This window comes from Lemur catta, chromosome 20 (genome assembly GCF_020740605.2).
Source record: "Lemur catta isolate mLemCat1 chromosome 20, mLemCat1.pri, whole genome shotgun sequence".
NCBI lineage: Eukaryota > Metazoa > Chordata > Mammalia > Primates > Lemuridae > Lemur > Lemur catta.
In genome coordinates this window covers 17678555-17705005 of record NC_059147.1, presented here as the reverse complement: position 1 = coordinate 17705005, position 26451 = coordinate 17678555, and the positions used below count along the sequence as shown (strand labels likewise).

At 38.2% G+C, this 26451-nt stretch overlaps 1 protein-coding gene and 1 non-coding gene across 2 annotated transcripts in view; one reads left to right on the top strand and one right to left on the bottom strand.

Annotated features, from left to right (window-relative positions):
* The window catches only part of DUXB (double homeobox B), a 42579-nt gene that overhangs the window by 14778 nt on the left and 1350 nt on the right, over positions 1–26451 (bottom strand). The window contains exon 2 of the mRNA XM_045533298.1: positions 15677–16445. Coding sequence (XP_045389254.1) covers positions 15677–16445 — 769 coding nt within the window. The remainder of the gene's footprint in view (positions 1–15676; positions 16446–26451) is intronic.
* Positions 1238–1344, top strand: LOC123625569. Its single transcript, XR_006730575.1, has one exon. It is a non-coding gene; the product is annotated as a U6 spliceosomal RNA (small nuclear RNA).

Genomic DNA, 26451 nt, shown 5'->3' with positions numbered 1-26451 from the left:
AACATAGAACTGTTTTTTAAATCAGTGTTTTTAAGTCTAAATAAAATTTTAAATAATAATATATCAAAAAATTATATTAGAATTTGATTACAACTCATTTTGTAGACTACCAAAAAAGTGGAACAAAAATATAAACATGCTTCTTAATTTCTCTGGCATACTCATTGCTTCATGTAAAAAATGTGTGGATTCCCATGTCCCAGCACATAAAGAAAATAATCATGTTTATTTTAAACTCTAACTTGAAGACTATCACAGCTCTTCATGCTGTGCTCATTCATACACTACAGAACGATGACTCTTCTTTGGCACAGCCAAAGTATGTATTAACACAAATTAAAGAGGCTGATTTTATGGCTGGATTATTTGTGTAGCCATTAGAAACAATCCTGAAATTAGATAGTTGTAAGAGGTGAATAACTTTGCATATAAAAACTTTAATATAAAAACTAATTTTTATAATACAAACCATTGACTTGTATAATTGAGAAAGGTAAAATTTGTGATATGGAATTTTTTTTTGGAGACAGAGTCTTGCTCTGTTGCCTGGCCTAGAGTGCTGTGGCACTGTGAGCCTAGCTCACAGCAACCTCAAACTCCTGGGCTCAAGCGATCTTCCTGCCTCAGCCTCCCAAGTAGCTGGGACTACAGATGTGCACCACCACACCCAAATAATTTTTTCTCTTTTTAGGAGAGACAGGATCTTACGCTTGCTTAGGCTGCTCTCAAACTCCTGAGCTCAAGAAATCCTTCCACCTCAGCCTCCCAGAGTGCTAGGAATACAGGTGTGAGCCATTGCACCTGGCCATGTGATATGGAATTTAATCTCAATAAAGCTGTTATAAAATCAGAGGATACAATCCAACAAAATGAATTATAGAAAAGTTCATAAAATAATTTCACTATCTGTGTAAGTGAACATGCAGAAGAAACTTTGAGAAATACAATTAACTATGCAAAATTCCACAAAATGAAAGTGAAATTTGAAATGTAGTACATTATTATGAAATTTAAATTAGTTAATTAATTTAAATGTTAATTAGTATTAACAGTTGTCAACATTCTGTATACAGGACACAGGCCACAAGTTTTCAGATAAAATAGCCTAGTTGATGGTGGCATGAATATCCAAATAAAGTATGCTTTGAGTTGGAGTTGATTTTGTGAATACTCTAAATTTTATAAACAAGGTTACTAACAAATAATGGGAATTTCTTCATGAGTAAAGAGTGAATCAGTGCTCACTTCGGCAGCACATATACTAAAATTAGGACGGTACAGGGAAGATTAGCATGGCCCCTGTGTAAGGATGACACGTAAATTCGTGAAGTATTCCATATTTTTTAAAATAAAAAAAGAGTGAATCATTTATGTGCACAATAAAAGAATGTTAAAACATAACTTGAAAGCATTCATTCATTTCTAAATGTTCACCTTCTTCTTGGTTAACTGGAAAATTCCAATGCCTTGATGAACATCAATTTTTGTGTTGGCCAAAAGATGTGATGTGCAATTTTTATATAAATATTATTAAGAACTTAGAAAGGACTCCATTAAATGATTATTAAAATTTAATATTTTATCAATCACTAACATAATATTCAACATTTTCATTCAAACCTAAAGTCATATTAATACTACTACATAATTATTATATTAATAAAATATACTTATTTTATTATTGATTTCATAACATTAAGCTAAAAATATAAGCACATATATAGAAATCTTAATAAAATTGAGATTCATTAATGTTTTCATTATAATATTCAATTATAATTCAAAGGTAATATTTGTCATTAATCTATCATTAGCACTGGAATTATTATATAATTTAAAGTTACCTTTCCATTTTAATATTAGATGTTGTAACATGGTTCAGATCTTCCAAGATCTTTTTGGTGGCTTTTCTATTCAATTCCATATATGAGAACAATCTAAGTATCACTAAATCTTGCTGCTCTAACATCCGAGAGCTCTCACTGGCTAGGTGCTACAGGAAGAAATGTAACTAGGTTTTCATTTCATTCATATTTTATTTCTAAGAACTCAAAATGTGAAAAGCCCCAAGAGCATTTATTATATATATAAGTGTACACAGATACATATGAAATACAGTTCTTCCTCATGAGGATAAAATTTGTCCTCATGAGGCTGGGCATGGTGGCTCCCGCCTGTAATCCTAGCACTCTTGGAGGCCGAGGTGGCAGGATTGCTTGAGGTCAGGAGTTCGAGACCAGCCTCAGCAAGAGCGAGACCCCGTATCTACTAAAAATTCAAAGAAATTAGCTGGGCAACTAAAAATAGAAAAAAAACATTAGCTGGGTGTGGTAGTGCACACCTGTAGTCTCAGGTACTTGGAAGGCTGAGGCAGGAAGATCGCTTGAACCCAGGAGTTTAAGGTTGCTGTGAGCCGGGCTGATGCCTTGGCACTCTAGCTTGGGCAACACAGCAAGACTCTGTCTCAAAAAAACAAACAAACAAACAGACAAAAATTGTCCTCATGACCTTCAAAAGGAGTTATCTTTTATTTCAGAAAAATCTCAGCTATTTTATCTTTGAATATTTTTCTGTTGCCCCTTCCCCTAACCCTCTTTGGGGATTCCAATTACATGTATATTAGGCCATGTAAAATTGTTTCATAGCTTACCGATGCTCTTTTCAGTAAAAAATAAATCTCTTTTCTTTCTATTTCCTTTCATATAGTTGGAATTGTTATCTTTAAACGTTACTTACCCTTTCTTCTTCAATGTCTAATCTGCAGTTAATTCTATCCTGGGTATTTTTTTTTTTAATCTCACACCTTGTAGTTTTTATTTCTAAAAGTTCAATAGAGATTTTTTTTATACCTTCTATGTCTCTGCTTAACTTTTTGAAAGCATGGAACAGTTATAATAACTTTTATTTTCCTCCTCTGCTAATTATTAATGTAACATCTGTGTCTTGTAAATTTTGATTTCTTGATTTTTCTTCTATGAGTTGTATTTTTCTGTTTCTTTGCATTTTGGTAATTTTTGATTGGATGCCAAACATTGTGAGTTCTAATATCTTTGTTGGATATTGGATATTTTGGTATTATTATAAATATTCTTGGGTTTTATTCTGGGACACAGCTGTGTTACTTGGAAATGGTTTAAGTCATTTTGGTTCTTGCTTTTAATATTGTTAGGCAAAGAAGTGCTCAGTCTAGGGTTAATCATTTCTCCCTACTGGTGCATGATCCTTCTGAGTACTCTACCCAATGTCTCATGGATCTTGAGGTTTCCACTTTGGCTGGCAGGAGCAGGTAGTCTTTCCCACACTGTGGGAGCTCAGGCACGGCCTCTCATCCTTGCAGGTGGTTCTTTTCCTGGCTTTGAGTGGCTTACACACATACTGATAATATTCAGCTGTGCATTAGATGGAGCCCCTCTGCAGACCTCCAGGTTCTTTCTCTGTGCAGCTCTCTCCTCTCTGCTACTCTGTCTCTTGTACTCTGCCACCTGGGCCTCCCTGGACTCTCAGCTCTGTCTTCTCAACTCCAGGAGTCCAACAGGCTCTCCCTGGGTTCCTTCTCCTTGCATTGTGGCCTGGGATCTCTTTCAAGGCAGTAATCTGGGGACAACTGTAGTGCTTGCCTTGTTTCCTGTTTCACGTTGTCCTTTATTGCCTGATGTTCAGTGTTTGGCAAACCATTGTGTCGTTTATTTTGTCCAGTTTTTGTTTTTTTCTGGTGGAATGGAAATCTGGTCCCTGTTACTCCATCATGGCCTGAGGTTAATGTAAGGGTCAAGAGAAAACTTCACATTCACCCTTTGCAGGTTCACCGAAAAAGCAACTGACAAAAGGCAGATTAAGAGGAGAAATGGCGTACAAATGTATTAGTGTACATGGAGGAAAAGCCACAGAGTGATTATTTCAACTTCCAATGGGGTACAGCTTATATACCATCTTGAGGTGAAAAAAATGGGGGCTCAGAGCATGGCCCAAAACAGGTGATGGTGGTAAATCAGGTTAGGGTGGCAAGACAGTTATGGGAAGGGGAGAAGAGGAGGTCTGGCTAGGAATGGTAACCTTGTTACGTGGACAAAACCTCACAGGTAGCATCCCTCAGAGAGAATAGATGGTAAAATATTTGTTTCAGATCTTTAAAGATGTCAGACTTTTATTTAATTAATCATTCCTACATCTAGATAAAGGAGGACCTCAGAGAAAGCCTGGCTTTGTCAATGCAGATTCTCTACAGATGCAAATCCCCCCCCTGCCAAAAGACAGATTTTTAGCTATTCTTATATTTCCATCTGGCCTCTCTGAATAGCCATCTTGAACTATGTCAAAGAAATATGTGTGTGGGTGAAATATTTTGGTTTCCTTCACTAAGCTGCTATTACATATCTCTGACACGGTGACGTCAGGATTATTTTGAGTTGTACGTTTTGAAGTCGACCACTAGGTGGCAGTGTTACACAGCTGAGATGCTTTTCGGACATGGCACAGGGCCAAGCATGCCTAGGTTTTTCTAAGAGAGATATGAAATTATATATTTGGTCTTGGTTTAGGCACACCAGTCTGTTTTATTGAGCTCTATTTTATTTCTGTATCTGTTATCGTGGAATTTTTACTTCAGTGTGAAATCTGTAAAGATACTTTGCCTAAAAGAATACATGCTATAGATTGAAATAATTTATGATATGCTAGGCCCCAGTAGTAGAAATGATACAGTTGTTAGGGAAATTTTCCACCTTGAAAGGGATTTAAATATATTTATGAAGGTATTCATTACCATTCATCTGTGTCTGGTATGTAAGACCAGCACAGAGAAGAAGGAACAGTGGTAGGAAATAAGGACAGGACAGTGGCCAGGGCCACATTGTGAAGGGCCAAGCCTGTTGCAACAAGAGTTTGGACTATGCCTTGTAGCCAGTGGAGATTAAATGATAGTTTCCAATTAAGTGATTAATATGATAAAAATGGTGTTTTAGGTTAAAGTCTCCAGACTCTTTTGATGGAACAGCCTTTGTGTATGTTTTAGTAACCATCCAATGTATTCATATCTAGTTATACATAAATGATACATATGTGGTACTCTGCAAATACACTGTGTAGATTACAAAATATATACAAAACTGAAGCGTGTGGTTACACTAAGACGGTGTTGGCAAGTTTGAATTTTTTTGCAGGTTAGATGTCAGATCTGATTAGGTCAGTGTTTTATGCCATTATGGAGCTAATTTAAGAGCTTACGGGGGTGTAGATGACATTTTAGTCTTTCTGTTCTCTTGTTCACTTCAGGAAATGTGAACATCTCAGTGAGCTTTCACTATCTCAAGACGCCTGGCGTACTGCATGTGTTGCACAACCATTTCACATATGCATGGAGTAAGACTGCCAGTGTCGACCTCCGAAGTACACATTGCAAGTCTAATTTATTTCTTATTTACTAATATAGAACAAGTGCTAATCAGAGATATGCTATTTTATTCCTCACCAGTGGCTCATCCTGCACGTGTGGGGTAGATGTGCCTCCTTTGGAGACTCTGGCTACAGCATGGACAGGGTGCAGAGTGTGGGCAGCAGCTGAGCACACATAGACCAAACACGAGGTTCTTGTTTGTTGGTAAAGAATCAGAGCAGAAATCAGTAAGACTTTGCTAATAAGTCTAGTTCAAAAGAACAACATTTATGTCATTTTAGCCTCTTGTAAATTAAAAAAAATAAATCCCAGCCCAGGCTTGGAGGGTGAAGACAGCTTCCTGGAAACACTGACATCTCACTTGAGTCCTGCAGAAGGAGTTCTACTGAGTGGGATGAAGCAGAAGAGAGAATGTGGGGCAGAGTCTGGAGGAGGGTCTGATGGGGGGTGGCGAGAGAAACTACCTTGTATCTGAGAGATGGATGGGAGGAGGTGGGACTGGATGGAGGAGGGGAGATGTCCTCAGGGAGATTCCATCTAGCTATTGTTAGTATCTGTCTCAAATATGCAATCTGAGAAAAATCCAAGAGCAAAACCAAAGTGGCACACGAGCAACAGAGGTACACTGGAACATTTGACCCGTGTTATCTGCGCCAGTATCATAGAAGTCGCCTGGAAAGACTCGAGGTGGCATCCGTCTCTCCATCTCTTGGCCCAACCATTAGTCTTCCAAATGAGCATGGATACTTCACTCAAGAAGCTGAGTGTCCCAAGTGTAGCAAGAAAGATGTCACCTTCTAGCTCAGTTTTGCAGTTACCTTTCTCTCAGGAACTTATAAATTACTGTTTAAAAATGGCACTGTCTACATAAAAGACATTACACAAATTCAGTGAAGGTTTGTCTCTTAATTACTATCATGGGAAGTATTAAAATCGATGTCTTTAGAGTAATGATTGTAAATACTTTATACCTGGACCCATTTGCAGCTAACTTCCCCCTCCCTGCATTTGCGTTTTGACCTTGTGAATCTGTTGATTGGAAAACTGCACCCCACTTCTTACTTGTGAGTGCGATGTTGTTACCAGCAGTTCAGTGGGATATTTCAGGATTCATAGTTCTTAAATTCTGTCTTCTAGACAAACTCTAAAGTGATTTTTCATAGTGAAATATCAGAATTGTGGCCAGTTTTAGCTGATTACCTTTTGAAAGCTGAAATAGGTAGAGCTAACGTGTATTAAGGGAACACCCACCAAGTATAATGGGAGACTTTTTAAAGGAGACCCCAGTGTAAACCTGATGTGAGTTGAACGTTTTTATTGGTACACTGATTCCTTACGTGGCCTTCAAACTTCTATTACTGGAACCTTTCATGTTTTCCCAGTGCTCTGAGTATAGGCGTTACGGTCTTTGGAGATGCAGGACTGCTTGATGGGCTGACTGCACTCTCTGTGCACTTCAGTGAATTTTTGTAAATATATAGTCCTGCCCTGTCACTTCCTATCTCACGATTCAACTGTATTCTCCACAGCACTTAACCAGTATCTGACATTATCTTATTTGCTTATGCTATGTTTATTTTCTTTCTTCCTTCCTTCCCCCCCCCTTTTTTTTTTGAGACAGGGTTTCACTGTATTGCCCAGGCTAGACAGCAGTGGCATCATCAGGGCTCACTGCAACCTCAAACTCCTAGGCTCGTGTGATCCTCCTGCCTCAGTTTGTCAAGTAGCTAGGACTACAGGCACGTGCCACCATACTTAGCTAATTTTTCTATTTTTTGTAGAGACGGGGTCTCAGTATGTTGCCCTGGCTGGTCTCGCACTCCCGGCCTCAAGTGATCCTCCTGTCTTGGCCTCCCAAAGTGCTAGGATTACAGGCATGAAGCACTTACCCAACTTTTTTTTTTAAAACCTTCTTTCTTTATTTTTTGATTTATTGTTTTTTTTTTTTTTTTTTTTTTGGGACAGGGTCTCATTCTGTTGCCTGGGCTAGAGTGCAGTGGTGTCATCATAACTCATTGCAGCCTCAAATTCCTGGGCTCAAGTGATTCTCTTGTCTTAGCCTCCTGAGTAGCTGGGACTACAGCCATGAACCACCACTCCGGGCTAATTTTTCTATTTTTTATAGAGATAGGGTTTCACTATATTGCTCACACTGGTCTCGAACTCCTGGCCTCAAGTGATCCTCTCATCTTGGCCTCTCCAAGTGCTAGGATTATAGGCATGAGCCACCACACTTGGCTTTGCTTATGCTATGTTTATTTTCTATCTCCCTTCACTAAAATGTAAAACTACTTGAGGTCAGAGGCCTTATCTTTCTTGTTCATCATTGTGTCATCTGTGCCCAGATAGGACCTGCCACAAATTGAGTCTTCAATACAAAATTATTGATTATGTGAATAAACGAGAGTGCATAATGGTACCTGATGTCATGTCCATTGTCATCATTGTCAATATCAAGAATAATTTATTAAGCAGTATCACAGTGTTGCACAACCCCAGGGGCTGTGCCTGTGTGGCACAGGACCAGCCCTGGCAGAAAACAGATGGAAGCCAACAAGGACTTGATCAAATATGAATTTGTCATCAAAGTTGCTCCTGAATAACATACCAGTGAATTCCATTATATCTGAAATCATCTTATAATGAGGATCTCTGGGCAGTTAAAATAAACACCTTTGGGCTCCCCAGGGAGCCACCTTAGACTGAGTACAAACACTGCTCAACAATCAACAGCTTTAGAGGCAAAGTTCTCAGCAGCCTTTTTGTTGGAAGATTCATAATCACAGCAAGAAACTTTTTGCATAGAAACACAGAAAATAGTTTTTTTTTTATCAAGTTGGAATTAAATGCTATCTAAAATTAATTTAGAGAAATAGTTCCATTTAATTGACTGATTTGGGTGGGATAAAATGGTAATAATTGATTTACATGGTATTTAAATTTCATTACTTGAATTTCTTATTGCTGCTTTTCACGTGAGAATTACCTTTGCAAATAGGACATAATAGAAAGCTTTTCGAAAAGCTTTTACTTGCATTTCCTCTTGGAGGGTACTGGTGTTGTATTCAGGGACTGGAGACTCATACAGGCATAATGAGAAGATGAATGTACGTCCACCTTACAGGTGTCTCCAGCTCTTGACTTTGTTCTTCCCCCAGGCGGGATGAAGTGAATACAGAATGTCTTGCAGTTGAATAATTCGACTGCTTTCAGGCAAGAATTTTTGTGATGTTATAAAAATTGAGATCTAAAAGGGAACTTAACCTTCAGTTCATTCTTTTGATGTATTTTGCCTGAAGCAGGGTGCTCGGACCGGTTATCTCAAATAGGCAATATAAAAATATCTTTCTAATTCACTCCTACAGTTGAAAGATCCTTATGGATTGAAATTACTGTGATCTATCAAAATTCACTATGTTGTAGAAATAAAATAAAATCACATGTCAGACGAGGAATGATGACAACAATGGACCAGCTTATTATGAAGCTTAAAATGAAAATGCTTTATTGGCAATGCTATTGGACTTATGAAAGACTGAGAATATGTGTCAAAATCAGAGGAGCCACGGTGCTGGTGTTTTTCTCATTCTTATTAATGTGGCTTGTTTGCCCTATGCTTAAGGACAGGCTTTTGGAATCAGTAGCAATATTTGGTTTAATTGCATGTCTTTTGTAAAAAATTTAGGATGTAAATTACACATCATAAAATTCACCATTTTAAAGTGTCCAATTCAGTGGTTTTGAGTATATTCGCAAGACTGTGCAACCACCTTGACTATCTAATTCCAGAATATTTTCATCCACTCAAAAAGATGAAACCACTACTGTACTTTCTGTCCTTATGGATTTGCCTATTCTGCACATTTCATATAAACTGAGTCAAATAATAAGCATTCTTTTGTGTCTGACTACTTTCACTTAGTATGTTTTCTTTTTCTTTTTAGACAGTCTTGATCTGTTGCCCCAGGTAGAGTGCAGTGATGTCATAGCTCACTGCAATCTCAAACTCCTGGGCTCAAGTGCCCATTAATACATGAGTGGAAAAAAAAATACATGAGTGGATTAATAAAATGTGGTATATGTGTTCCATGTAGTATTATTCAGCTATAAAAAATGGTGAACTAATACTTTTTGTAAGAACTGGATGGAACTGGAGACCATCCTTCTAAGTGACGTATCACAAGAATGGAAAAACCACATGTACTCATTACATTGGAACTAATAGATCAATACTCACATGCACATATGGTAGTAAAATTCAACAGAATTCAAGCAGGTGGGAAGGTTGGGTAAATTCATTCCTAATGGTTACAATGCACACTATCTGGGTGACTGGGTGACTGGATACACTTATAACTTTCTCATGGCAGTTGTGCAATTTTACATCTCTACCTGCAATGTTAAACTATACAAAAGTAATTCATGTAACCAAAATGTTTGTACTCCCATAATATTCTGAAATAAACAAAACAAAACAAACAAACAAAAAAACAACTGCCGGGCTCAAGTGATCCTCCTGCCTCTAACTCCCGGGTGGTTGGGACTATAGGCATTTGCCACCATACCCAACTATTTTTCTATTTTTAGAAGAGACAGGGTCTTACTCTTGCTCAGGCTGGTCTTGAACTCCTGAGCTCAAGCGATCCTCCCACCTTGGCCTCCCAGAGTGCTGGGATGATAGGTGCGAGCCACCGCCTTAGCATGTTTTCAAGATTCATCTATGTTGTATCATGTATCAGTATTTCATCCCTTTTTATGACTGAATACTATTCCATTGTATAGATATGCCATATTTTATTTATCTGTTCATAAATTGATGGGCATTTGCTTTGTTTCCACTTTTTGGCTATTATGAATAATGCTGTTACGAAGATTTGTGTACAAGTTTTTGTGTAAACATATGTTTTCATTTCTTTCTTTTTTTTTTAAATAGTGAGGGTCTTGCTCTGTTGCTTGGGCTAACTCGGCTGTGGCGCCATCATAGCTCACTGCAATCTCAAACTCCTGGGGCTCAAACTATCCTCCTGGCTCAACCTCTTGAGTAGCTAGGACTACAGGTGTGTGGCACCATGCCTAGCTGATTTTTTTAAAACAATTTTTGTAGAGATAGGGGTCTCTCTCTGTTGCCCAGGCTGGACTTGAATTCCTGACCTCAAGCAATCCTCCTGCCTTGACCTCCCGAAGTGCTGGATTACACGTGTGAGGCACCATGCCTGGCCTATTTTCATTTCTCTTGAGTGTATACATAGGATTGGAATTGCTACATCATACAGTAACTCTATGTTTAACTCTTTGAAGAATAGCCAGACTTTCTCACAGCAGTTGTGCAATTTTACATCTCCACCTGCAATGTATAAGAGCTCCAATTTCTCTATATCCTTGCCAATACTTGTTATTTTCCATTTTTAAAATCATGGCCACTTTAGTAGGCATGAATGGGCACCTCATTGTGGTTTTGATTTTCACTTCCCTAACGACTAAGGAATAATGTTGAACACTTTCTCACGTGCTTATTTGCTACCTCTATCTATCTATCTAAATAAGTATTTAGAGAAATGTCCGTTTGAACCCTTTCCCATTTTTTGAGTTGTCTTTTTATTATTAGATTATAAGAGTTATTTATATATTCTGGGTACTATGCCCTTATTATTATTATTATTTTTTTTTGAGACAGAGTCTCACTCTGTTGCCCAGGCTAGAGTGAGTGCCGTGGCGTCAGCCTAGCTCACAGCAACCTCAAACTCCTGGGCTTAAGCAATCCTACTGCCTCAGCCTCCCGAGTAGCTGGGACTACAGGCATGTGCCACCATGCCTGGCTAATTTTTTCTATATATATTTTTAGTTGTCCAGATAATTTATTTTTATTTTTAGTAGAGACGGGGTCTCGCTCTTGCTCAGGCTGGTCTCGAACTCCTGACCTCGAGCGATCCACCCGTCTCGGCCTCCCAGAGGGCTAGGATTACAGGCGTGAGCCACCGCGCCCGGCCGACTATGCCCTTATTATACATATGATTTGCAAATATCTTCTTCCATCCTATGGATTGTATTTTTTGATGATGTCCTTTGCTCTCTCTGGTACCAGAATGCAGGGTGTTGGTTTCCGAGGCTATTACTGGTGAGACAGACAGTGGAGGATGTTGCTAGGCTAAGTTAAAACACCACAAAGCTTCCTGTTTTTATGACTATTTAGCCAATTTTTCTTCAATAAACGCTCCTTGGTTGCTACAAGCCTTTGGGTAATTTCCAGAGATCTGAAAAAGTTGTTTCTGACAACTTTTGTCAGTTTTTAAATTGCTTTTATGGGGGGGGAGGTTAAATTTGAGAAGGTTCTCATTCTGACATTTTCACTGATACCACCTCAATCAGATGTCTTATTTTACAGTGGAATGACTACCTTGGGTATACAATTTGTGTTTGGTTTTTTCATCCCGATTTGTCCAATCATGTGGATGCCACAGAAAGACTGACTTGAGCTTCTTTTAAGTCTGTTATCACAAATTGAGTTTTTTATTGGATATCATCCCTGTAGTTTTATAATCTATAAATTTAGGGAGCTGATAACAGCCTTAGAGATTGCTCGATGGATTGACCCTTTTGTTTTACACATGAGAAAAGTGGCACCCCTTGCAAAGTGAAGTGCATTGCCTAGCTCCTTCCTCTAGTTGGAAGCTGGAGGAGAACTGAGGTCCCCTGACTGCAGGCTAGAGCTCTAATAGAAACACGTGGTCCAAATCCTTCTCTGTAAATTTCCAGAGTCTCATCACCCCGCACCCAGCCTTCTATACACGATTGCTTTTTGTTTGGGCATGTGGGCCAGTTCCTGTGACTCTGGAAATGATGAGTATTGTAAGGCCCACACACAGTCCCACAGGTATTCTAATGGACTTAGTTTTATCATTGGTATGATTTTGGGATTATACAAATTTATGGGCCCCACGATGCAGCTAGCAGTTTAAGGTGTGGTAGCAAACATATTTTTTGTCTAGCTTTTCCCATTTATTACTAAAACATGCTTGGTCAGGTGGCCTCAAGAATGGCTTCTGCATAGTTAAAGAAAAAACAATGGTTTAAAAATAAAAGTTCAGTGCTAAAATTTAGTCATATAAGTGTTCTTTTAATTTTTTTAATTTAATTTTTTTAAATTTCAGAATTTTAAGCAGTACACATGTTTGGGTTACATGATTTGCTTTTTTACAGTTTGAGACAAAGTTATAAGTGTGCCTTTCACCCAGTTAGTATGCACAGCCAATAAATGTTCCTTGGAACCACTTGTTTTTAAGAACCTCAGGGACATTCTCTGATTGACGTTTGTATTAGTTTGCTAGGGTTGCCATAAAAAAGTACCTAAGACTGGGTGGTTTAAACAGAAATTTACTTTCTCCCAATTTTGGAGACTAAAATCTAAAGTCAAGGTGTTAGCATGATTGTTTTTTTTCTGAGGCTTCTCTCCTTGGCTTGTAGGTGGCTGTCCTCTCAATGTGTCTTCACATGGTCTTCCCTATGTAACAGTGTCCTAATTGTCTCTTCTTATAAGGACACTAGTCATATTGGATTAGGGCCCACCCTAATGGCCTAATTTTAACTGAATTACCTCTTTAAATACACCAGTAAAAAACAACCCCCCAAACCCCAATTATATGTTGTCTATAAGTAAGCCACTTTAAACATAAAGACACAGATAAAGAGTAAAAGAATGGAGAAAGCTTTACCATGTTAATATAAAAAAACAAATGAAGTAGCTATGTTAATTTTAGACAAAGAAGACTTTAGAATGAGGAAAATTATCAATGATAAAGAGAGCCTTTAAATAATGAAAACAGGGTTAATTCTCCAAGAAGTCATAACAACTCTTACTATGCATACACCTAACAATTGAGCATCAAAATACATGAAATATAAAACTGATAGAACTGATCACCACTGATATGATACACAATAAATGGATAATGAAGGAACATTATAAATAAGTCTGTGTTCATATATCTGATAACTTAGAAGAAATAGACCAGCTGGACAGAAACTACTAAAACTCAAACAAGAAGAAATAGATAGTCTGAATAGGTATACATCTATTAAAGATTTTGAATCAATATTTAATAAAATGCCAAAAATGAATACAACAGTTTCAGATGGTTTTACTAGTGAATTTTACCAAATATTTAAGGAAGAAATGACACCGATTCTCTACAATTTTTTCCAGAAAACAGAAGCAGAAGGAATGCTTTCTAACTCATTCTATGAGGCTAGCATTACATCAACCCCCAAACCAGGTAAAAACATTGTAAGAAAGGACAATAACAGACCAATATTTCTTCTGAACATACATGCAAAAGTACTTAACAAAATATTAGCAAATTGAATGCAACAATGAATAAAAAATTATACTCATGACCAAGTAGGATTTATTCCAGGTATATAAGGCTGTTTTAACACTAAAAATTCAATTGATATACTCCACCACATCAACAGATTGGAGAAGAAAAATCATGATAATATGCATATATGCAAAAGAATTGACAAAATTCCACACTTTTTCATAATAAAACCTCTCAGCAAACTAGGAACAGAGAGAAACTTTCTCAACTTGATAAAGAATATTAAAAAAAAACCCTACAGCTTACATCATACATCTTGGTGAAAAAAGTAGATGTTTTCCTCTAAGTTTCAGAAAATTACAAGGATGTCACCTCTCACCCTTCCTAATCAATATTATACTGGAAGTTCTAGCTAGTGCATATAGGACAAGAAAAGTAAACAGAAGGTATACAGATTAGAAAGGAAGAAATAAAGCTGTCTTGGTTAGCAGAAGACATGATTGTCCATGTAGAAAATCCAGAAGAACGGATAATAAAAGTCAGGAACTAATAAGTGATGAGTGAAATGAGTTAAAATTTATGTTCCTCCCCCAAACCCTGTACAAATGCTTATAGCAGCATTATTCATAAATGCCAAAAATCAGAAGCAATCAAAATGTTCTTCAACAGAGAATGGATCAACAAACTTTGGTGCCCATATGATGAAATATTATTCAGTGATGAAAAGAAATGAGCTGTCAAACCACAAAAAGATATGAAGGGCTTTTAAATGCATATTGGTAAGTGCAAGAAGCCAGTCTGAAGAGGATATATGTTTTATTATTCCCCTGTATGTTATCCTGGAAAAGGCAAAACTATACAGACAGAAAAATCAGTGGTTAGCAGGGGTTAGGTGAGAAGGGGGAAAGGATGAAGAGGTGAAACACTGAGTTTTGGGGCAGTGAAACTATTCTTTGTGATACTATAATGGCGGATACATAAAAACCCATGGAAATGTACAACTTTATTGTAAACTACAGATTTTAGTTAATAATAATGTGTTAATATTGTTTCATTAACAAATGTACCACAATAATGCAAAGTGTTAACAATGGGGTGAAACTGTGGGGGAGCGGAGTATATAGGAACTTTGCACTAACTGCTTGATTGTTCTGCAAATCTAAAACTTCTAAAAATAGTCTATTAATTAAAAAAACCCAAAATATAAAAAAGTGTCTGATTTCAATTTGCCTATAACATACTCAGAAATCCATTTCATCGAGACAGATTTCAGTTTTGAAATAATCAGATTGTCCAAAAGAGGGTGCCAAAAGACTTACAAAGGTATCTTCTTTGCTTATTTAAAGACAAGTTAAATAATAAAATAGAATTAATATAATTAAAAACTAGAAGGCCCTAATATAAATCAATGTGCATGACTCTCAGCAACATCTTGCCATCTCGCCTATGACTCTTATCCTCCTTCTTTAGGACTCAGATATTAGTTACCTTTGTTTGTTGGTGTTGCTTTTTTTTGTTTTTTTTTTTTTTTTTGGTGAGATAGAGTCTTGCTCTGTCATCCAAGCTAGAGTGCTGTGGCGTCAGCCTAGCTCACAGCAACCTCAAACTCCTGGGCTGAAGCAATCCTCCTGCCTCAGCCTTCCCAGCTGGGACTATAGGTGCATCCCACCATGCCTGGCTAATTTTTTTTCTATTTTTAGTAGAGGCTTTTTTTTTTCTTTTCTATTTTTAGTAGAGACAGGTTCCTCACTCTTGCTCAGGCTGGTCTCGAACTCCTGACCTCGAGCAATCCTCCCGCCTCGGCCTCCCAGAGGGCTAGGATTACAGGTGTGAGCCACAACGCCCGGCCTGTTATATTGCCTTTTTATATTTTTAAAATCTATTTATTTTTTGTGGGTTATAAAAGGAATATCCACGTCTAAGAGAATCAAATGAACAAAGTCCAAAGTGGAAGCTCACCGAATCTTACCTGAGGGCTACTTCCGTAGGCAAATGTGCCGCTCCGCTCGCTCCCGCCAGCTGCCGCCTGCGTGTTCCCGACGCTGCCGGTGTGGAGCCGGTGGCCGGCCAGGCTGGGGTTGTCTTCTCTGTCCCTGAAGGTTGGTGTGAGGGCGAACGAGGAGCCTCAGGGCCTAGGGACCCCCGGGGAGGCGGGACGGGCGTCACCATTTGGTGGGAGCAGAAGGGTGGGTGGCTGTGAGGTGGCGCGGCCTGGCGTGCAGGCGCGAGCCACGGACCCGAGCAGGTTCGGGAGGGCGAGACGGCGGCGCACTCCAAGAAGGGCCGGGACGGGCTTCCCAGGGTGGGAAAGAGGGTTCTGGAAGCTGCGGGAAGGGGAGGAGAGCTCCAAGATGGCGGCAGGGGCGGCCTCCACGGACGGTGAGTGACAGGCGCGCGTGGGCGCTCGGGGCCGGCTCCGTCCTGAAGGAGCCGGGGGCTTAGCTGTGCGGCGATCAGTTTACCCGTCTGTGCCATGAACGTGTTAACAGTACTAGTGAAATGTCCGCTAATTCCCTGCGGAATAATTGTGAAGTATGTGTAGACCGAGCCTTGCTGTGCGGCAGGTGTAGGTGTGCGGTTTTGTGGTGTCTCTGCGGCAAGTGAAGTTTGTGGCCCCTCCGCGGCGTAGCCTGCTAAGCGCTGCTGGTTTGAGTTTGCAGAAGTTTCTGCAAGACCTAGTTTACAGGGACGGTGCGTTTCACCGGGGAGATTGGGGTACTGCACGATGGCCTGGTTTTCTTTGGAATAAAGTAGGTGTTACAAAATTTGAAGGAGAGTACCCTAAAAATGGGGATCCCACCTGAAAGAACACCCCTTTGGCCCGAGCCCACTCACTGGCACTTCAGAGCAAAGGGACGGCTTGGGCCACGCAGAGCTAGGATCTTCACCTTTCTGTGCCTCTCTTACCTTTGCTCTTACTTACTGTCAACAATTTGTGTTGACAGTAACTTTCTTTTTTTGTGTGTATATTTAAAATTTTTTTTATTGTGGTAAGAATACTTAACATCAGATCTACCCTTTTAACAGATGTTCTCTCTTCACAATGGAAGCCTGTGATTCCATTTTATGGATATATTATACTTTTAGTCAATACTCTATGTATGCAATTTAGTTTAGTCCGTTCTTTTTGTTTTTGCTACTAAGAGTATTGATTTAACAAAAAGTCTTAAAAATACATGTTTATGTATTTGTGTTGTTATCTGTTTAATTCCTGAATTAAAATTCTAAGTTTAAATGTAAACACATTTATATTTTGATAGGCATTATCATCTGCGATCTGATAAGTTTTACAAACACAGTCATGTGTCGTTTAATGATGGGGATATGTTCTGAGAAATGTGTCGTTAGGTGATTTCATTGTTGTGTGAACATCATAGAGTGTACAGTATTTATAGAAATCCAGATTGTATAGCCTAATAGACAATGGTATGGCCTGTTGCTCCTAGGCTGCAAATCTGTACGACATGTTACTCTACTGAGTACTGTAGGCTGCCATCCCCAAGCCCCAGGCCGCGGACTGGTACCTGTCTGTGGCCTGTTAGGGACTGGGCCACAGAGCTCCATGTCCCCTGCTCCCTGCCCTCCAGCCACTGTCCATGGAAAAATTGTCTTCCATGAAACTGGTCCCTGGTGCCAAAAAGTTTGGGGACCCCCTGCTGTAGGCAGTTGTAACACAAATCACTAGGCAATAGGAATTTTTCAGCTCTGTTGTAACCTTATGGGACAACCTTGGCATATGTGGTCTGTTGTTGACTGAAACATTGTTATGTGGTGCGTGACTGTATAAAAACCCACTCACATGAGTGTTCCTCTGGGGTTTTCCTAAAGCAGAGAACAACTGTTTCTAAGAATGAATCGTTTTAGTTCAATGCTGTCAAGGATTGAAATAAATGTCCCAGGGTCAGGCAGCATCCAAAATAGCATTTACATTTTTTGGTATATGCTACAAAATAATTGCCACAAGTATCATTGATAATTTGCATTTTTGATATTTCTGTTTTAATGGAGATGTCCTCTGACAGCTGTCAATACTTCTTGCAGATTTCAGGGCTAGCTACATGTTTAGGTTCAACATCCACTTTGGTGATTTGGTGATTTGAGTTTTTTGATCTGAGCTCTCTAATTCAGGAAGGCTTTCTTCTCTGTAGGAAGGAAGACTGGAGTGGTGCAATTATCCTATTGGAGTACATTTCCTTTCAATTCTGTTCTCAAAATATTTTTTTCCAGTAGAAAAATCGGCATCATTTTCATTGGGTAGTGAGGGGAGGGAGGGGATTTGGATAAAAGGACTGGAGCCATTCATCTGCTTATATTCCTTTTTAGAAGATGTGGCTAGAGTGGTTTTTCCTAGTCATTTTCATATTTTTTTTAATGGGAAGGATTTATAGTATAGTATGTATTTTATTTTTCCAAGTGAGACTATTACAGCACACATACATATACACACAGCTCCCCACACTCTCCCAAAAAGCAACTAACACTATCAAGATCATTTTAATAACAAGATAGTAAGAATATTATTATTGACTCCATCATTTACTGGCTGTGTGACCTGGATCAGGTTATTTCATCACTATGTTGATCTATAAAATAGAATAGGGTAACTGTGACTATCAAGTGAGATAAACATATGTTTAATGCATGGTAAATGGTAAATAGTATATGTTAATATATTATTTTTGTCATTATTACTGTCATCCTGTAGTAACAATTTAAGGAAAGCCTACTTGTGACATAGTAAGAGATAGATATTTGGTCATCTCTGTTCCAGTTCCTGGCACAGAACTCCTAAAACTTTTGTAATTTCTTGAGTGATAGGGATGCTGGGAGCATCTTTTGTTCTAGTATTTGGTCTTTGACCCTGGTTCCTGACAGAGATCCTAAATCCCTTGGAATTTCCTGGGTGAAAGGAGCATCTTTTGTTCTCATGATCCAACTCCTGGATAGGGGCTCATCATCCGAAAGACTAAGCCATGATGAGAAGTTTGGAACATTTAGCCCCTCCTCCATTCTCTGGGGAGGGAAGAAAAGCTGGAGATTGAGTTAATAATATATCACGCCAATGTGATTAAGCCTCCACAATAATTGCTAAAGTATGGGGTTCTTAAACTTCTGGGTTGGTGAACATATTGTTGTGTTGGAAGGGTGGCACACCCCATCCATGGGGACAGAAGCTCCTGCACTTGAGACCCTTCCAGACCTTGCCCTATGTACCTCTTTATCTGTGTTCTTTGTCATATCCTTTACAATAAACCAGTAAACCAAAGTAACTGTTTTCCTGAGTTCTGTGAGCCATTATAGCAAATTATTGAACCTGAGGAAGGGCTTGTGGGAACTCCCAATTTGTAGCTAAGTTGGACCAAAGTGTGGGTCATCTGGGGACCCACTACTTGTAGTTGGCATCTGAAGTGGGGGGCAGTCTTATGGGACTGAGCCCTTAACCTTCAGGCTCTGCACTGACTCCAGAAAGTTAGTGTCATAACTGCATTGTAGGATACTGAGTTTGTGTCCAGAGAATTGGGGAATTGGTTGGTCTGGGAAAACATCCCACACATCTGGTGTCAGAGTGTTGAGGGTCATAGCAAAAACAGTTTTTCTTATAAACCATTGCTTGTATTCATTTTTCTGTCTTAGTTTGGGTTCTTCCAGAAGCAAACCTTGAGCCAAAGAGTTGGAAGCAAAGAGGACCTTGGGGAAATGATACAGGGAAGGGATGATTCAAGTAATACAGGAATGATACCAGGAAGCCAAATAAAGGGGGAGCTTTCAGGTCAGCCCCCCACCCCCTGCCCCCACGGGCTGCTGGGGCATTACCCTGTGAGAAATCTCTGAGAAGCAGTACAAAGCACAGACTTTAGAATTTACTAGTAGATGGGTTATGAAGCTGTGGTATGTATGCAACAACTCCCCATAGTCATTTGTGAGGTTTATTCCTTGGGCTGCTATTTCTTTAGCACTTCCAGCCTGTCATGCATGTGTGCAGGCAGAGTGGCCCACAGGCACTGTGACATAGATTCAGGCAGTGAGAAATCAGCTGGAGTATCTTGAAAGGTGAGACACTAATTAATATCCATTATAGCCATGGACTGTTGAAAACCTGGCCTTTAAGATCACTTAGAAACTACTGGGGGAAGCTATAAGCAGACGAGAAGCAATCATTGAAAGAACTGTGGAAACATGAAAAATCAGAGTGAAAGGATACCCCAAAAGAAAACAACACCTTACCAATGGATACCAACCAAAATGAAAAGATGAAATGACAGATGAATTATTTCGAATATGGATTGCAAGGAAGCTCAGTGAAATACAAGAAAAAATCAAAACCTAACACAAAGAAACCACAAAAATAATGCAGGAAATGAATGAAAAATTTACTAAGGAAATAGAATTATTAAAAAAAAATCAAACAGAACTGGAATTGAAAAATTCATTCCTAAGAATAGGTTAGATCAAGCAGAAGAAAGAATCTCAGAGCTTGAAGACAACATCTATGAGTCAAACAAGTCAGCCAAAGAGAAAATCTGAGAAATAAGTGGAACAAGGAAAACTGATAAGAAATATAGGATTATGTAAAGAGGCCTAACATAAGAATCATAGGCATCCCTGAAGGTGAAGAAGAAAATACACAAAAGTTGGAAAACCTATTTGAAGGAATAATTGAGGAAAATTTTCCTGGCCTTACCAGAAATCTAGATAACTAGGTACAAGAAGCTCAAAGGACCCCTGGGGGATTCATCGTGAAGAGGTAATCACCATGACACATGATCATCAGACTGGCCAAAGTAAACATGAAAGAGGCACTCCTCTGAGCCATAAGGCAAAAATAACAGGTAACTTACAAAGGAAAAGCCATCAGACTATTGGAGACTTCTCAACTGAGACCTTACAAGCCAGGAGGGACTGTGGCCCCATTCTCATTCTTCTCACACAGAATAATGGCCAGCCTAGAATTTTGTACCCTGAGAAACTATGTTTCTTATATGAGGCAGAAATAAAGACTTTCTCAGACAAGCAAACGCTGAGGGAATTTGTCAAGACCAGACCTCTGCAGGAAGTACTCAAAACTGCATTTTACATGGATCAGCACAAGAGTCACCCACTGCTGTACAGTCACCCAAAAGGTAATGCTCAGAGCCCATATACCACAATGGCTCAAATGGCAAAACAAAGCAAAGTTCTACTCAACAGGATGAACAGAAATCCACACCATTTATCTTTCAATAAATGTGAATGGCTTGAGCTCCCCACTCAACAGATGTAGGCTGACTGAATGGATAAAAAAATACAAGCCAAGTATCTGCTGTGTCAAAGAAACACATCTAACCTACCCACAAGGACTCATTCAGACTCAAGGTGAAGGGATGGAAAACAGTATTCCATGTAAATGGAAACAAAAAGAAAGCTGATGCAGCCATTCTTAGATAACGTAGACTTCAAATAAGCAAAAGTAAAGAAACACAAAGATGATCATTATATGATGGTGAAGGGAACAATTCAACAAGAAGACATAACAATCCTAAATATTTATGCACCTAACACAGGTGTGCCCAGATGCATAAAGCAAAGCCTACTAGATCTAAACAAAATGATAAGCAGTAGCATTATAGTAGCTGGGGACTTCAACACCCTACTGACAGAATGGGACAAATCTTTCAAGCAGAAAATAAAAAAGAAACAATGGAATTAACTGGAACTCTAGAACAAATGGGCCTAACAGACATTTACAGAACATTTTACCCCAAAACCACTGAATATATGTTCTTCTCATCAACCTATGGAAACTTCTCTAAGATTAATCATATCCTAGGTCACAAAATATGTCTCAATGAATTAAAAAAAATAGAAATTATACCATGTATCTTCTCAGACCATAGTGGAATAAAATTAGAAATAAATTCCAACTCTACACAAAGTTATGGAAATTAAACAACCTACTGCTGAATGATTATTGGGTCAAGGAGGACATTAAGATGCAAATCAAAAGATTCTTTGAACTAAATAACAAGGGGGACACAGGTTATCAAAATCTGTGAGATTCAGCAAAAGCAGTCATAAGAGGAAAATTCATAGTCATAAATGTCTATATCCAAAAGACAAAAAGATCACAAATCAATAGTCTAATGAATCATCTCAAGGACTTGGAAAAGGAAGAGCAAACCAATCCCAAACCCAGCAGAAGAAAAGAAATAACTAAGTTCAGAGTAGAACTAAATGAAATTAATAATAAAAGAATTATACAGAAGATTAATGATACAAAAAGTTGGTTCTTTGAAAAGATAAACAAAATTGACAGGCCTCTTGCTAGATTAATCAGAAACAGAAAAGAAAGGACCCTAATAAGCTCAGAAATGAAAAAGGAGAGATTACAACTGATGCCATGGAAATACAAAATGTCATTTCTGAATGCCATAAAAATCTCTATGAACATAAAATTGAAAATTCTGAGGAAATGGACAGATTATTGGAAACACACCAGCCTCCCAAGGCTCCATCAGAAAGAAATAGAATTCCTGAACAGACCAATATCAAGTAACAAAATTGAAGCAATAGTTAAAAATCTCCTAACAAAGAAAAAGTCCTGGACCAGATAGTTTCACAGCTGAATTTTACCAGATCTACTAAGAAGAACTGATACTTTGATTCCAATCGTTGTTCAAAATAAAGATTAAAAAAAAGAAAAAAAAAAGAACTGGTACTTATACTGGAGAAATTATTTCATAACATAGAGAAGGAAGAAATCTTCCCCAATGTGTTTTATAAAGCCAACATCACTCTGATACCAAAACCAGGAAAGGATGCAACAAAAAAAGAAAACTACATACCAATATCCCTTATGAATATAGATGCAAAAATTTTCAGTAAAGTCCTAGCAAATCAAATTCAGCTGCACATCAAAAAAATAATCTACCACAATCAAGTGGACTTCATCCCAGAGATGCAAGGATGGCTCAACATATACAGATCTATAAATGTGATTCACCACATAAATAGAAGCAAAAGCAAAGACCATATGGTCCTCTCAATAGATGCAGAAAAAGCATTTGACAAAATTCAGCATCCTTTTATGACCAGAACTCTTAACAAAATAGGAATAGATGGAACATAGCTCAATATTATAAAAGCCATATATGACAAACTCACAGCCAACATCATACTGAATGGGGAAAAATTCTTTTTTTTTTTATTTCAGCATATTATGGGGGTATAAAAGTTTAGGTTATGTATATTGCCCTTGCCCCCCCCTCCCCAAGTCAGAGCTTCAAGCATGTCCATTTCCCAGACAGTGCGCATCACACTCATTATGTAGGTATACACCCATCCCCTCGTCCCCCCCCCCGGCATGTGCCCAACACCCAATTAGTGTTATTCCCAAATGTGCTCTTAGGTGATGATCAGTGAAACCACTTTGATGGTGAGTACATGTGGAGCTTATTTTTCCATTCTTGGGATACTTAGTAGAATGGGTTCCAACTCTGTCCAGGAGAACATAAGAGATTCTATATCACCATTATTTCTTATAGCTGAGTAATACTTTCAACACAATGTTGAACAGAAGTGGAGACAGTGGGCAACCTTGTCTGGTTCCAGTTCTAAGTGGGAATGCTTTCAATTTTTCCCTGTTCTTACCACATATTCTCACAAGTGACAAAAGCAAAAAATACAAAGAAAGAAAAAAAAAGTGAAAAAGAATTTTTCCCCATTCCGGCCTTTATCAAAAAGTCCCATAACAATAAATGTTGGCTTGGATGCAAAGAGACAGGAACACTCATACACTGCTGGTGGGACTGCAAACTAGTGCAACCTCTGTGGAAAACAATATGGAGATACCTGAAACAGATTCAAGTAGACCTACCATTTGATCCAGCAATCCTATTATTAGGCGTCTACCCAAAAGGCCAAAAGTCATTCTATAAAAAAGGCACCCTCACCCAAACGTTTATAGCAGCACTATTCACAATTGCAAAGATGTGGAAACAACCCAAGTGCCCATCAATACATGAGTGGATTAATAAAATGTGGTATGTGTATACCATGGAATATTACTTAACCATAAAAAATGGTGAATGATACTTTTTGTAACAACCTGGGTGGAGCTGGAGACCATGCTTTTAAGTGAAGTATCATAACAATGGAAAAACAAACACTGTGTGTACTCACTACTAAATTGGAATGAATGGATCAACATTCATGTGCACATATGGTAGTAAAATTCAACGAAAATCAAGGAGGTGGGAGGGGGATAGAGGGTATGGATAAGTTCACTCCTAATGGGTACAGTGTACACTATCTGGGTGACTTGGTGATGGACACTTACAATTTTGACTCAAACTATACAAAAACAGTTCATATAACCAAAACATTTGTACACCGATAGTATTCTGAAATTGAAAAAAAAAAAAAAAACAGACTTAAATGTAAGACCCAAAGCTATGAAACTAGTAGAAGAAAACAGAGGAAATTCTTTATGACACTGGTCTGGGCAAGGAATTTTTGAATAAGACCTCAAAAGCACAGGCAACAAAAGCAAACTATAAACCTTCTGCACAGCAAAGGATATAATCAACAGAGAGAAGAGAATGGGAAAAAATATTTGCAAACTATATATCTCACAAGGGATTAATGTCCAGAATATATAAGGAATATATAAGGGTTTCAGTAGCAGAAAACCAAATAATCCAATTTAAAAATAGACAAAAGACTTGAATAGACATTTGTCAAGAGAGAACACACAAAGAGCCAACCAACAAGTATATGAAAAAAATGTTCACCATCACCAGTCATCAGAGATATGCAGATAAAACCACAATGAGATATCACCTCACTCTACTTACAATGGCTATTATCAAAAAGATAAAACATCCTAAGTGTTGGCAAAGTTGTGGAGAAAAGGGAACCCTAACACACTGTTGGTGGGAATGTAAACTACTGTGGCCATTATGGAAAAGAATATGGAGGGTACTCAAAAAATTAGGAATAGAACTACTGTGTGATGGAGCAATCCCACTACTAGGTATGTATCCAAAGGAATTGAAATCACTATGTCAAAGAGTTATCTGCAGTCTCATGATTATTGCAGCACTATTCGCAATAGCCAAGAAATGGAATCAAATTAAGTGTTCATCAGCGGACGAATAGTTAGGGAAAATGTAGTGTATATATGTACAGAATGGAATACTGTGCCATAAAAAAGAAGGAAAACCTGTCATTTGCCACAACATGGATGAACCTTGAGGACATTATGTTAAGTGAAATAAGCCAGACAGAGAAAGACAAATACTGCATGACCTCATTCACATGTGGAATCTAAAAAGTTGATCTCATAGAAGTAGAGACTAGAATAGTGGTTACCAGGGGCTGGGGAGAGTAGGAGAGAGGTGAGAATGGGAAGAGGTTTGTCAGTGGTTACAAAGTTACAGTTAGATTGGAGGAATAAGTTCTGGTGTGCTATTGTACAGTAGGGTGACTATAGTTAACAGTAATGTATATTTCAAAATAGCTAGAAGAGACAATTTTGAATGTTCTCACAACAAAGAAATGGTAAAGATATGAGGTGATAGATATGCTAGTTAGCCTGATTTGATCATTACACAATGTATGTATTGAAACATCACACTGTAGCCCATAAATATGTACAATTATGTGTCAAAAACAAAAATAAACTTTACTTTTTTTTTCTTTTGAGGACTTTCAATCCTGCAGACCCAAAAATAAACTTTGAAAAAATAAAAAAGAAAGAATAGCTTAACAATTATGAAATCATACTGCAGCCACTGATAAGTTTGTAGCTACCCTTGTTGCCAGAGAGCTTACATCTTAGAGATCACAAAACAGACCAATTTAACTGTTAATGTACATTAAAATAATGTGTTACTTGCATAAAAGGATTTTAAATACAAAATTCAAATATTTTTACTATAATTAGTGAGCAGCAATGTTCACTGAGCATCATCTACTGTCACTCTAATTTAAATCTTAATATAAAATTCTATTAAGATGGTTCAAAAACATAACCATAGCTTGAAATTATTGTTATGTTTGCTAATATTTTCATGCACATTTTAAGAAAAAGTTACAAATATGTCTTAAGTATTATTAGTGATCCTTTTAGATTGTCAGTACCCTGGTAGCAGACACTAGCATGCTGATTTATTATGCTATATGTCTCTCAAAAGACAAAATAACCAAACAAATCCCAAAACAAAACTACACACACATACACACATGCACATACATATATTTTCATTATATATAATGATCTATTGTAGCATACTGTTAATATATGTTTTCTTCAGACTCTAAAGGCTATCCCTGTGCTCTCAGCCAATGAGAGTGAGCCTTTATTTTTCTCTGTTTTATGTTCTGGGACCATGAGTGGTGCAATGCTCTTGGCTTATGAGTGCTCTACGACTCCATGCAGAGGATGTGGTTTTCTAGCTGATGTTGTTAAGAGCTGTTTACTACACAGTGACCTTTCTTTCTGCAATTTATTTTGTGTTCTAGTGAACGTTTTTGACCTATAAAGGCTGGCAAACCTGTGCAAATGATAGAAGTATACTTGCCCCAAAGGAACAAAAGATGCTATCATGCGCATTTGGTAGAGTGTAATGACCAACAGAAATTAGGGACTAATGGAAATTCTTATGGAGGTCATAAACATCACTGCATCCACAGTTTGGGCAGGCACCTGGAGGCATCTATGGCAAGAGACATGACATGATTCCAGGGAACTTGGCGGGAGGGGTC